We start from the raw sequence: 15,287 nt of genomic DNA on the forward strand, positions 1-15,287 counted from the left end.
AAAACAAACGACAACAAAAAAAGCAAACCAAATCAACAATGAAGAAAAAAAAAGAGAAAAACAGAAAAGTAACCAAGCACACAAACAAACACACCCCTCCAACCTCCAAATCGTAATGTTTTAAATCATTTTTTTCATTGACTATTTTTCCATTTTATTTCATGTTCTTTCATTTGTCATGTGCGTGGGAGTGATAGTTACAAAGGCCCATGTCTGCCTATTTATAGGTCATACAACTTTCTCTTTCAACCATACTATATTTTCAAAAATGCATTTATTTAACTGTTAATACATTATTAACTACATATCTTAAATATAGCAAAGAAAATGCTTATCCTGGTTGTGTTTTAATAGAACGTGGTGTTTTGTGATTAAATGGAATTTTATGCGTGGTAAAGAGAGAAAATTCCAGATAGTATCTAAGTGTTTGATGATTTTTTTGCTATATGGATAAGAGGAGTTTGCAGAGTAAAGACAACACAAGGGTTAAATCTGGTCAAAATGTTAGGCTGAAATGAACACAAGAGACTAATGCCTTATGAGGGAGTGAATGTTCAGTGAGGAGAACCCTAATCTCAATTATGCCTCTATAATGTTGATAAATTACACAACTAACTCTCTTTACTAGACCCAGGCTGTGTCTACTCAGGTAGAGGCAACACTGATATACCTACCCTTTGGAGGTCTATCTATAATTAGAATCTATTTTGATGCTACATTATACACTCTTAGTGCTTTATTAATTTTAAAAGAAGGCATCTTGACCATTAAAAGCAATGTTAGATGCAACCTTTATATCTGATGCAGAGCTATGACTTTTTCTTGAGAAGCACGATGCACCAAGCACTTGCCTTCAGGTAAAAGCATGTGTGGCCCTCTCTGAACTGTAGTTTTATTTGTTTGGGTGGGTACTTGTCTTATACTGCCCCCTAGCGCCGTCTCCCCTCGGTTGGTGTCACTGGAAGTCTCTCCGGGCTGCAGCTGGATACAGCTCTGCTTCACCTGGAGTTTCCACCGGGACACACCGACCCTCCTCTACTCCCCCGGGCGGATTAGGACTAACTGGAAGTTACGAGTCCTTCATCTAGGAAGAAGAGCAACACTTTACTCAAATGCTTCCTCTTCTTATGCGCTTTCGCTGCGATTATTCTCTTGTCTTCACAAGGATTTAAGGAGTTTTTCCTCCTGAACTGCACTGATCAGAGTTACTACTGAGAGCCGGATCACTCCTCCAGCAACAACATGGCTTCTTCCGCCACAGGTGACCGCCAAGAACAGGTAAGAGGACTTTTACGGTCCTGCGGCGGAAAATAACTGTTTTAACTCCAGTGAAACGACTCTGTAGCTAAACTCTACTGGTTTAGTTTGATGTAGTTGGTTTATTATATGAAACTTAAACTTTGTGCTGCGTGTTTGACTCTTGACTGCTGTCTTTAAGTTGGATTTTACTCTGCACTGAAACAGGGTTTATGTGCAAACAGTGAATCCTCTACCTGCTGTGAAGTCCTGCATGCATTCTGAATGTTGTCAAATGAAGATGCAAATGTTGCAGTTCACTAACATGTCCGGACATACATGTGCAGTTTTTACTTTCACTTACTGACGTTGCTGATAAGACTTTATGACATGACACTTGACTTATCGGACTTCATTTGAATGACTTTAACAAAGACCTTTACATGATCCATGTTGACAGATACCCAGAGTAACCCTACTACAGGTTATTTACAGGAACTAGGACATTTAAGGCCAATATCACAATATTTCAGTTCCATCTTTACTCCTCAGCAGCATGACATCTGCAGTCTAATGGATCTAGCTGGTCTAATACATCACTTTTATTATCTCTGTTTCAAAGCATCCATACATTTCCACCCAAATACAATAAATGTAAAAAGATACAATTCAGCACAGAGTTGCATGAAACATAATCAAATTTAGATTAAATTTTTGCCTTACTGTTATAAGTTTGAGTTAAAATGTACCTGGGTGGAAACTTATGTTGCAGCCAGGTAGGAAACCATAACAGGGCCTACACAGAAAAATGTCACACATATATGCAGAAACAAAACCATGGTTAAATCTGATATATGCTAGTTTTACATGATCAAATGATGGACAAAGAAATTTTGGTCATCCTAAGTCAAACTAGCTAATATATATGTGAATTAAGCTCTTGAAGAATGTGACTGGTGCCTTTACTGCTTTATGGCACCATATAAACAAGTCAATAAGCCATTAATAAATAATTAAAACACCAGCTGGACCTACACATGTACACACTACACACTCATAAAACTGTAGGCAGCCATTCATTTCCATTCATGTATGATAAAACTGTGATGACATTTACTCTAGGAAAGTGTTTCCAAACCAGTTTTCGTTGGAGCTCCCCCTACATGTACCTAAGAAAAGCGGAGCCCCCCCAGGACTCAAGATAGAAGAAAAAGTGACGAATGCTGCCAAAAATAAACATAGATTTTACTGATAAAAACCCTAATATCGGCCTATGCATACATTTCTTATGAAAAGACCTTTGTATAAACTACTTATTGACTGCTTTATGATGTTTTTTTGTCAGAGCAGACAAAGCCTCGCGCCCCCCCTAAGATCTTTGGCGCACCCCCAGGTTGGGAACCAATGCTCTAGGAGACTTATCCATGCAGTCTCATGAAGTCAGAGACTTTTTAAGTTCTGCTAAGAACTGGTCAAAAGAAGCTGTTCCTGGATTCAAACTTGTAAACAGTTATATTTTATCCCATCACTGTAATATTAGGGCTATATTAGGTTTTATATGTTACATTAATGCACACTGGACTTGATTTTTTCCTCATTGAACACAGTGTGTTCAATGAAACTGATAATATTTGCAGTGCAACTTAAAGTTCCGCGCAGTTTTACAATTCTTAGGTTGACATTTAAAGCCAATATAGACCAATAGTTACTGCCAATATAGGCCAATAGTTACTGTCAATATAGACCAATAGTTACTGTCAATATAGACCAATAGTTACTGTCAATATAGACCAATAGTTACTGCCAATATAGACCAATAGTTACTGCCAATATAGACCAATAGTTACTGTCAATATAGACCAATAGTTACTGCCAATATAGGCCAATAGTTACTGTCAATATAGACCAATAGTTACTGCCAATATAGGCCAATAGTTACTGTCAATATAGACCAATAGTTACTGCCAATATAGACCAATAGTTACTGCCAATATAGACCAATAGTTACTGCCAATATAGGCCAATAGTTACTGTCAATATAGACCAATAGTTACTGTCAATATAGACCAATAGTTACTGCCAATATAGACCAATAGTTACTGCCAATATAGGCCAATAGTTACTGTCAATATAGACCAATAGTTACTGCCAATATAGACCAATAGTTACTGCCAATATAGACCAATAGTTACTGCCAATATAGGCCAATAGTTACTGTCAATATAGACCAATAGTTACTGCCAATATAGACCAATAGTTACTGCCAATATAGACCAATAGTTACTGTCAATATAGACCAATAGTTACTGCCCATATAGGCCGATAGTTACTGTCAATATAGACCAATAGTTACTGCCAATATAGACCAATAGTTACTGTCAATATAGACCAATAGTTACTGTCAATATAGACCAATAGTTACTGCCCATATAGGCCGATAGTTACTGTCAATATAGACCAATAGTTACTGCCAATATAGACCAATAGTTACTGTCAATATAGACCAATAGTTACTGCCCATATAGGCCAATAGTTACTGTCAATATAGACCAATAGTTACTGCCAATATAGACCAATAGTTACTGCCAATATAGACCAATAGTTACTGTCAATATAGACCAATAGTTACTGCCAATATAGACCTATAGTTACTGCCAATATAGGCCGATATGTACAGTCAGTATAGGCAAATATTTACTACCAATATACGCTGCTAGTTACAACCAATATAGGCCAAAATAAAAGGCCGATATAGGCTGATATTAGCAGCCAGTATAGGCCGATAATTGCCACCAATACAGGCCAGTATTCACTGCTGATACCAGCTGATATACTGCTGATATTTTGGTTGTAAATATTGGTTTTAATATATATATCTGAAGGTACCTATATCATGCTGATAATAGCTGATGGTAATATGCATCCCAGCTGTTTAAAAGTACCTTTAAGCAGAATTAAAGCTGTTTTTATTGCCTTTTACCATTTTTAATTTTCTTCTAGGTTAGTTGTTTTACTCCTTAACATCAGGTGAGATTCCTTGCGTGTGTAAATGTTGCAGCAGTGAAATCAGATTCTGAGAGTTTTACATTTTAATTTATGTCCCAATATTGTTAAAAAACTTTAATACTATCTCTTTGATTTGAAGACAAGTGTGTGGAACTGGTGGTACAGTGCTGTATGGATTGTATATTTGAGTGTCCTAAATGTAAACTGGACTGGACAAGAGGCTTTGAGACGCTGACTCTATCTGAGTATCTCTGTTTCCCCCGTGAAGTGTTTCCTCAGAGCATCAGGAGGGCTTTTAAGGTGACGAATGCAAACACTGAACACACATCCTCCTCGTGTAACAACTTTCACCTCCTCAGACGGTCTAAAAGTCACTAGACTTTAACCTTGACCCAGTAAGAGACAGTTTTACAGCAGGAATAAAATCTGATCCGGTTTGTTATCAGGCCAACCACATGTCTGTCTGGACATGAATGTATGTGTCTAACGGCTCACATTTATCTTCCACTCTGATATATAATGATGTGTCTGCTTCATCTTTATGGAAGGAAAACCAGGACAGTGTGGGAAGCAATACAATATCTCAAATCGAAAAATCTACTTTTTCTTGGATTGAAAAAAAAAACAGCCATCTTTGGCGTGATTACACTCAAATAAAAATGGAGAGAAAAGGAAATATTAACAAATGATAAAACTTCCAACAAAATAAAAGACAATCCAAGATCTGATACATAAACACCGGTAGCAGTGCACCAGTGTAACAGTGAACCGATATCTCACAGTGTAAACAAACAGATGTTTGTGTGGATTTTGGGGGTGAGAACATGAACCGGATGGGCCGCGTTGTTTTGTTTTTCTAAGGAAGTCATCGGCGTGCCTGCGGACATGAAAAGAAGCATTCTCCTTGCACTGTTGTCAATTTCACCAAAAAAAGATTTGAAAACATGATTTTCCATTCAGTAATCTTTATTAGTTGAAATTTGTTTTGTCCATTTTCAATAATTGGTTATCAAAGCTTTGATTTTATAAGGGCAGAAGGTTGTCAAAATCTGGTTACATAAGTAGTTTTTTTTTAACACATGGATTAAACTTTTGGTTCTTAACTGGTGGGCAACGAATTAATTTAACACATTTGTTTATCATTGGAAAATGTAAGAATTTGGGGGCCTAAATCATCACTAAGAAGGTGGCGTTGGCAGTCACCTCATTTTGGGGGCTCAAGCTATTTTTTGGTTCTTATGTTGCAGTTAATTTGTGTTATTTATGAATCCATGTCATTGCTGTCATCACCCATTTTTGACATTTCTTTCTGCTACTTTTTTTTAATCCATTTTTTTTGCTGTTTGCCCATTTAAGCCAATTTCATTTGCCAAATTAAACCCATTCCTTGCCCTTTTAACCAATTTTTGCTGCTTTCTTGCCACTTCTTCTTTACTTTTTTTTGCAGCTTTTCTCTCATTTTTATCGTTTTTACACCATTTGTTGCCTACTTTTGCAATTTTTAACTATTTTTGTTGCTTTTTGTCCATCCTTGGTCCTTGCTGTCCTGATATGCCACTTTTAATCAGTTTTACATTTTTTTTTTTCACATTTGGGTGCTTTTTACCCTGTTTTGCCACTAGTAACCCATTTTGCCACTTTTTTTCCTTGTTGCCAACTTCATGTCCTGTTATTCAACTTTCAACCCATTTTTGCTACTTTTTGCCCAGTTTTGCCACTTTCTTGCCACTTTTTGCCAATTTTTTCCCCACTTCTTTGCCTCTTGATGCCTATTTTTTCCACTTTTTTTCCACTTTGAACTCTGTCTTTGCAGCTTTTTGCTCATTTTTGCCTCTTTCTAACCATTTTGGACTATTTTACCCCTACTTAATATCCATTCTTTATTCTTTTTGCTCTATTTTACCACTTCTAACCCTTTTTTCTGCATTTTGTCCAGTTTTGCCAATGTCTTTTCACCCTCCCTCCCCCATTTTTGCCATTTTCTTTTCACTTTTCACTAATTTTTCCACTTTTTAGCCAATTGTCATCTGTTTCTGCCACTTCTTTGCCACTAATCAATTTTCCTGCCCTTTTTTCCTTCTTTTTGCAACTTTCACCAATTTTTGCACATTTTTTGCCATTTATTGCCTGTCTTTGCCGCTTCTTTTTGCCTCATTGACCCATTTCTCTTCAATTTTTATGCATTTTTTTACATCTTTTGCTAATTTTTTTGCAGATTTTTGACATTTTTGCCACTCTTTACCCGTTTTTGCCACTTCTGTTTGCCTCTTAAACCCAACTGTGATAGGACAGATAAGAGAAATCTTTTGAATTTTAGGAGAAAAGCACCCTTACGTTAAATAGTGTCTCTTTGCAGCATCCAGACATCTACTAGTAAAAAATGTATACAAAGGTTCTTAATGTAGTAATTGATCTTTTTTTCCCCACATCTTTATACTTATGTAGATGACAATGATTCAACAGTTCTTCATTGAAAACTACAGTTATGCCTGCTTCCCTGAAGATCTTTACAGTGGTGTTTTTGTTGATTTCTTTCAGCCATCCTGTCTGTAGATCTGTGTGCACTGCTGCTGGTTTGTTCGCCTGGGAGTCTGACGTTCATCCCGTACGTCCATTAATGGTTGACCACAGGTTGTAACAGCTAATGGAGGCGGTTCAGTTTCCCAGAGCTTGTGGTTATAACAGCTTTTTGTCAGGACAGCGTGCAGGAGGTTTATTGTAGAAGAGCAAACATGGTTGAGACTCCACCTATGGACAACACTCCACCTGCAGCCTGCAGAGCTGCTAGTGTGTACTCAGCAGTATGACGGGGTTGAAAAGACTCCAGAGATTAAGAAGGAAACTCTTTGAAACTTGTTTGCTCTTAAAGGCTCATATAGTAAGTGTTTGTTAGGCAGAGGAGAGGACTCACTCAACACAAAGAGTTGATGTCTTATTTGTTGTAGTCGTGCTCATGAACATTGTTACGCTAGTTAATGTAGTTTATTAAGATGTTAAAGCCATGATATAAAAACTACATCTGGACTGTAACATTTTGAAGCTGACACCAGTGCTTTCATTGGCAGTATTATCTAACCAGTGCTTGAATTCATCTTTATTAAACATTAACCCTAAATCGTGTGAAAGCAAAATTTATGATCACTATTGTGTTGCAAACCCAGCGTCTGTTTTCAACATTTTTTCATCTAAATCCTAAAGCAGTTTGTTTTTCACCTGATTGGTACCTGGTCAACTCTAACCTTGTAAAGCTGATAACTACTCAGTTCCAACTTAGAATTAATCTGAAAGGTTAAATGGATGGATGGATGGATGGATGGACTTACTGATGGATGGATGGATGGATGGATGGATGGATGGATGGACTTACTGATGGATGACTGGATGGATGGATGGATGGATGGATGGATGGATGGATGGATGGATGGACTTACTGATGGATGGATGATGGATGGATGGATGGATGGATGATGGATGGAGAGACTAACAGATGGATGAATGGACAGAATGAATACATGAATAAATGTATGGATTAAACAATGCATGAATGGATGCATGGATGAATAGATGCATGGATGAACAGATTGATGGATGAAGGATGGATGGATGAATCAACGCATGGATGGTTTCCATCCTTATTAGATAACTTGAAACCAAATCTGTCCTTCCACTGACGTTTCCATAAAGTGAATTTTGAAGTGTGCTGATTAAAAACTTGTCACAAAGATACAAAAAGTTTCTTCTAGTCATCATAAGCTCTCTGTATTTCTGTTTTAATCTAAACTACACAAACCTTTTAACAGACCGTCTCATGATGGGAAAAGTCTGGTTCAGCTGAGTCAGCAGGCTGATACAAACTCTCTCTCTCTCTCTCTCTCTCTCTCTCTCTCTCTCTCACACACACACACACACACACACACACACACATTTTCAGTCAGAGCGGGTTATTGTAGAGCAAACATGACCTCAGCTTCAGTGAGGTCATGTAAAGTCACAGTTTGTGTTTGTTTGAGGAAAAGAAGAAAAAGAAAGAGAAGAAGAGGAGCTTTTATTAAGTAAATAAACCACACAGCAGTTACAAATGTCACACATTCTGTTGTGTAATCTGATAATACACAAATGTGATGAATGGATATGTAGCTTTATAATAGCTTTTAGCCCGTACTTCCTCTGTGAAACTCTATGACAGTGAGCATTGAGTACTACAGATGTGTAGTCTGGGTTTTCATACAAGTATTTTCAGCTTACTTTCTTATGTGGTGCATGTTTTTTTGTATTGACGTGTATCTGTGTCAGTGTGTATGTGTGCTAGCCGGTGACTAGCTGAGACAGACACAGTAAAAACGCTGAAACAGAGCAGAGTCTGTGATCAACTGAATGAAGCTATTGAAGGACAGAAGGAAGGACGTCACTATATGAAGACTTTGGAGGTTGTTACACTCGGGTTTAGCAGCTTTTTTGTGCATTGAACAGTTCATTTGTGTTGGTTGTGTTTGAGACGCAATCAGTAGAAGACTTAACTCAATCAGTCAGCTCCAGCTTTGGAATCACTTGGTTTCTTAATTTGATTTGAATGCAAAAATGGCCGATGTAAGATGTAAACTTCCGCTGCTTTGGCCATGTGACTTCATATTAAAGTCAGTGTTATTTGTGTTTTCATTGACCAATGGAGACATTTAGGGTGCTCACACTAGGTAATTTCTGCCGTGCCTGGGCGTGTTTGACCTCCAAAGTCCAGCTTGTCTTAGTGCTGCAAGATCTGGTTTAAAATGGGCAGTTGCAATTTGTGATTATGATATAATGGTATCAAGAGTGTACTTGGCTGAACTTGAAACATACAAATATTAAATTGCATTAAAATACAACTTTTTATAGCACTGCTGTCAAAATAACTAAAAGTTTTTGTCTTTTTTGAAGATATTGTCCTTCTACAAAATGCAAATTTGGCACTATTTCTTATCTTAAAGGCCTTTCTGCAGTTTTTTTCATAAACCTTTCCGGAAGTCCTTCATACAAAATAATTGCAGGGGGTTAAAAATCCTCTCATGACTTAGCTCTAAATTAAGCGGAGAGGTGACACAACTGCTAAATAATTTCTTAAAAGCATTAAACCTGCAAACATTAACATACTCCCCACCACAAACACTGTCTTTTTCTTCTTGAACTAATAAACTGAGGTTATGAACGTGGAGATAAATTCAGGCACTAATCATTAACCCTGTTTCTATCATTTGTTGGCACATAAAAGCCAAACTTAAGCTGTGAAACATTAACACATTCACACTTGGGACACAAACTTAAAGAGATGTAGTCAGCAAGGCGACACACTCTCAGATTCTAGCAGTTTAGTTTTGTTTAAAGCAGTCAATACACCATAAATAGTCAGACATGTTGTCATATTGTAACCAGTTTAAACTTCATAAAGACAGTTAGATATTAAAGTCATAATTCTATTCAAACAGGCTAAGCTCCAAAAGAGACAACGCCATTCAGCTGTACAAAGAGCTGCAATCAAGTTTAAGAAATGCTACAGCACAGATAATTTAGCACATTTTGCCAAATAACTGGGTGTTAACTTAGCACAAAAAGTACAGAAACTTGTGTTTGGTAGATTATTTCTTTGTTGCAACAGTGCTCCTTGGCAGTAAGTCTTATACTGTTGGAAATCGTGGTTATTTCCCTTTAATGGAGCCACATTTGTAAAGAGCATGCATTTGTGGGAGCAGAGCTGAGTATGTGGGTTGTGAACATGAAAAATTTGCCAAATCTCTGCTAATTCCAAACAGCTTATCTGCTGTTGACTCTTGTTTTTAACTTCCAGTACCCCTAGTCAGGCCCGCCCACAGAATTGTCTTGGCCCCTGAAAAACCAATTGAATGGGCCCTGGGAATGGGATTTATTGATGAGGTCCATGTATGTATTGGGTTAGTATCATTGTGGTTAGCATCCTGGCTTATAGTTAACTTATTTTGGAGCTGAACAGAGTGTCAAGCTATTATTGGCTTCTGATGTTGGAATTATTTATTTGTGTTACTTTCAACCTGTTTCACCACTTTGTACATCCATTGTTCCCACTTCTTTTTGCCCAATTTCGCCCAATTTGGAACTAATTTGTCTTTTTTTGCCCCTTTGTTTCCCCAATATATGCAATTTTTGCCCCTTTTGACCCATTGTGAATTTTTTTTACCCATTTATGCAACTTTCTTGAACATTTTTGCCACTTTTTGTCCATTTTAGCCTTTTTCTGCTGTCTTTTGCCATTGATTGCCACTTTTTGTCAGTTTTTGCCAAATTTAGTTAAGTTTGACCACTTTTTTCCCCTATTAGTCCATCTTTATAATGTTTTTGCCATTTTTAACGCTATTAACCCCTGTTTTGTATCTTTTTCACGGTTTTGTTTTGTTTTGTTTTGTTTTTTTCAAAAAACGACTTGTCTCAGTTTCTTCTACTGAATTTTCTGGCATCCAATCTGGGACTGAACTCAAGATGACGATGCTTGAACTTGAGAGTGGAGAGGATGGATTGGCCTGCCAGCAGTCCTGACCTCAATCCCCTATCGACTAGGACGTGCTGTTCATGCCAGAGTGACCAACACAACCACATTAGCTGACCTATGACAAATGCTGGTTGAAGAATGGGATGACCAGGCTGGAGATCTGCTGTGGCCATGTATGGTTTAATCAACCAATCTACCCAACAACATCAAACAAGAGTTGAAGGCAGGATAAGCTGTTTGGCATTGGCAGAGAAGATCTGGCAAATTTTTCATGGGTGCAACCCATATACTCAGCTCTGCTGCTCATCCCACAAACACATGTTCCTTACAAATGTGGCACCATTTAAAAGGGAAGTAATCAGGTTTTCCAACGGCAGCCAAAGAAATAATCCACCAAACACAAATTTCCCTACTTTTTTCCAAGTTTATATATATGCATATGTTTCATTATGCCTATGTGCTGGCATTAACCAAGGCCAGAGGCAAGAGAGTAAGTTAAACAGATACAGTTCAGATCAGCTTTAATAGAATTTATGGTTAGAATATATTTAAGATCAGAAAGTGATGATGCTGTTGGTTTGTACAGTGAGGGCTGATAAAGAGTGTTGCTATCTGAACATGTGCTCAGTGAAAGAATGAATGAATGAGTATCAGTGTGTCAGACAGAGAATAGAGGAAGAAGAGACGATATGTAGGGTCATAGCACTGACTGACACCAGGGTTTTTACAGAACAGGGGATGTTTTATGACGTAAATTCTGAATGAATGAGTCGGCGAGTATCAGCTGAATGTTTTCTATGGACATAGAGATGGAAAGATGTGACATAGAAGTCCACCACTTACTGTAAATATGAGAGGTGGAAATCATTTGATGTTTTTTTGAGTGGAAGTGGTCAGGCAGAATTATTGCAGATTACTTTTTGACTGAATGTTTTAAAAGGAACCCCATTTCCCTTTTTTTCTCCCCACCAAAAATCTGAAGTAATAATTAATGTTATATGAGAGTGAATGGGCTCTCACACAACCACACAACGCCATGTTAAAGATAGAGTTAGAATGTCACAATTAACATGATGGACATGCTCTTATTCCTCTGTTTCAGCATTAAAAACTGTAAATCATAGAGGCTGTGACGGCTCCCACAGCTGCTGCTTCATGTGGAGCGTTGTGTGTTTATCTCTGTGGATGAAGATGGAGCAGAGATCCGGCGCGTGTACAAACTGAAGAGGGAGAAGGAAAGGGAGTCAGGATCACACTCTGGTGGCGACGAGACCTTTTTAGGCGTCCTTTTAGCTTCCGTCAGCTTTGTTTGAGAGCAGCGGTCCTGAGACAAAGACGGATTGTAAATCAGGTCTGTGTCTCTGAGGCTGGTGCTGCGCGTCTGCTCTTTGTCACAGAGATGTCCGTGTGTGACTGGGATTCCTTCACAGCTCTAAATGAGTCTCTCTCTCTCTCTTTATGAGCACTAGCTGACCTTTTCTTCTGACACTTCACTTTGTTTGTCAGGGCTGTTGTACAAAGCGACCTCACTGATTGGTCAGTTAAAAGGACACAACAACACTTATTAGTGCACGTGTTTGAAAAGCTGCAGAGAGCTGGATGTTTGACTTTATTTCTGCAGATTTTGCACGACCCTTTGGTCAAAGGGGGCTACAGACGAATGTGCAGTATTTGTGACTACTTATGATACCAGCTGCTTTTGTTTAGCTCTTTTTTAGTGTTTTATACCTTCTCACTTGTAGATTGTTCTGATATCAGTACTGATCCGATACTGGTGTGAACTTTCTGGACTGTCTGTGCAGACTAGCAAATTATTTTAGACCTTTATTTGACTCAGAACATGGATCAGCAAAGAGAATCCTAATGTACAGCATCCCTAAAGTTGTTTTTCTGCTGATTATTGAGTTTTACTCATTGTTTAAAATAACAATAATAAAGAAGGTTGCATCATAGACTCTCTCTCTCCATTATGCTCTATTGGTGCAGCATCACGTGATTATGGAACAGCCTGCAACTGACTGACCCTCACAAAGGGTAAACAGTATAACAGTTAGCATTCAAGATAGCAGTAATAAGTTATCGTAATTGGATTAAAATGGATAAAAAGACGTTCAATATCATGCTTACAGGTGTGGATTTAATCATTAAAGTCTCCAAAAGTCACACAAGCTCGAGGCTCACTGAAAAGGCTGATGCAAGGGATTCAAAGGCATAAATAGTGTCAATGGGAAGGCACAACAGCTAGCTTCAAGAGGAAAAAACAAGTAAAAGGCAACGATTTATGGTTCAAAAGTTATTTCACTTTTTGATAAACCGTGTCACTTCTTTTCGTGTACAACAAGGCTGGTCTAGAAGGCATATTAACGATCACATTTACAGAACTAGATCAAAAGTGCAATTTCAGCTGAAATTGCGTGGGGATGCTGAGAGCTTAATTGTGGAAGAACTGCTGAAAATAGCCAAAAGCGCAAAAATAGCTGAAAAAAGCATAAAATCGCATAAAAGTAGCTAAAAATGGCATTCAGTAGCTCCAAAAGGATACAAATAGGTGAAAGTAGCCTAAAAAAAGCTGAAAATGAGAGCGCAGATGGTCGAGTGGTTTAAGGCACTACCCATGTACGTGGGCGGCCCGGGTTCGAATCTGGCCTGTGGCCCTTTACCGCATGTCTCTCCCCATTCTCTTCCCCATTTCTGAGTCTATCCACTGTCCTTCCTCTATCAAATAAAGGCATGAAAAGGCCCAAAATTATATCAAAAAAATAGCATAAAAATAGCTGATTTTGGCCTAAATGTAGCTGAAAATTGCATTCAATAGCTGAAACAGCATAGAAATAGCTGAAAATAGCATGAAAATAGCTATATTTTAAAAATTATAAAAGTTAGAAATGAGAAAAGTCAAAGCAGTCGGATGACAAAGAAACTTAATTTTTTTAAAGTTTAAACGGTGTTGATACGACAAAGTATGAAAGAGGAGATAGCCGGCGCAGGGGAAGAATAATAAACAAAATGGCCGATGCGAATATCAATAGTATGGATGCTTACTCAGCATACCTGCTAAAAACTGTCATGCGGCCTTCAAACTTTGCTGCTGCAGTGGGTCCTTTGGTTCTTCTTTGCTGCTCTGAAAACAGTAGCTCGTTGCTCATGCAAGACTTTCTGGCAATGAAGAAGAAATGATTTACGGTTTATAGCGCTAACATTTAGCATGGCTAAACAAAGCAAAATATAAAGTTAGACCAAGTTGTATCGGATCGGTGTTCTCCAATGCACAATCTTTTTTTTTAAAGATGATACTGTATTCCTCAGATGGGGATCAGAGGGTTTTAAGCAGCTCTTTGGTGTTGCCAGTCAATTCTCTGTGGTTGATGCATCCCTCAGAAATATACAAACACTTTCTCAAGACTTGCACTTTGATTTCTAATGAATGGAGATAACTTCCTGCATGTTTGTGCGAATGTGTCAACGTGTGTCTTAGCTCTTTAGAGCATACTCTCTGAAAATACATTCTGTTTATATCTGTTTTATCCTTGACTGGTAGAAAAAGATAGAATCCACCAAAAATATTCAAAGTAAACATCTCTGATATTGTATGTTTTTAAGCACATGGTGTCGAAAAAGTATTGACGTAGACAATCAAAATGTTTTAACTTCGCTCACAGTGGTCTGAAGAAAGCATGAGGTTGTAACACTTCCAGTACAGTGTGGTTCATTTGAAGTTTTTCTTTCTTTTTACTTGACCTCTGCATACCATCAATGCTGAGTGTACACAATCATCTTTACAGCATCTTTATCCGCTCACATGTACGTGATGGCATTTGTAAACTCAGTGTGTGATAAACCTACAGACACTAGCAGCTCTATTGTTTGTTACATGTGTGTGCTCATGCCAAACACGGTCCCCAAAGCCCTGATTGGTGCACAGTTTTTGTGGTTGTCATGGTGACATCATGCCACATTATGGCTGTTTCTATGGTGATTCATCGATTGCCACGGCACCGCTTTGGCAAACGGGTGTGAATTCAGACTCATTTCCTGCTGGCAGGTCATTACAGACAAAAATCATTAATATGCAGAGAGGATCACTCACAGTTTACATCAGGACTCTTTAATACAGACATTTTCTTTATTTGTTCACATTTTTAACTGTGTAAACTTTGATAGGTCTAATTTACATTATAAAGACAAGAGGAGGGGGCAGTGATGTACAGATAGGAGATAGCAGGGAAATTCTTCCTGTGAAAAATGTAAAAAGAATGAATGACTGCTTTTTTTCTTGGCATTGTTTACATAAAACACTGATCTTATCAGGTGGCTGTTGCTGACATTCCTCCTTGTCAAGAAACTGGAGATAAACTTGGAGATTTTGCAGAGATAGAGAGAATAGTAGGTCAAATTAACCTTTTTTTGATTTTGTTTCCAAGGCTTTTTTTTCTGGGATTTTTAGCCTTTAGTAGAAATATAGAACTGTGGATAGAGTTGGGAACTGGTATGAGAGAGTTGGGATGACATGCAGGAAAGGAGGCACAGGCTGGATTTGAACCCTGGTCACTGG

The 15,287-nt window shown here is 38.0% G+C and overlaps 1 protein-coding gene across 1 annotated transcript in view; it reads left to right on the forward strand.

Moving 5' to 3' along the window:
• Positions 1 to 1,069: 1,069 nt before the first annotated feature.
• LOC121528118 (ankyrin-3-like) overlaps positions 1,070 to 15,287 on the forward strand; it is a 252,631-nt gene continuing 238,413 nt past the window's right edge. The window contains exon 1 of the mRNA XM_041815302.1: positions 1,070 to 1,278. Within this exon, the coding sequence (XP_041671236.1) occupies positions 1,243 to 1,278 (36 nt within the window). The 5' untranslated portion in view covers positions 1,070 to 1,242. The remainder of the gene's footprint in view (positions 1,279 to 15,287) is intronic.

This window comes from Cheilinus undulatus, linkage group 20 (genome assembly GCF_018320785.1).
Source record: "Cheilinus undulatus linkage group 20, ASM1832078v1, whole genome shotgun sequence".
In the NCBI taxonomy this organism is placed as follows: domain Eukaryota; kingdom Metazoa; phylum Chordata; class Actinopteri; order Labriformes; family Labridae; genus Cheilinus; species Cheilinus undulatus.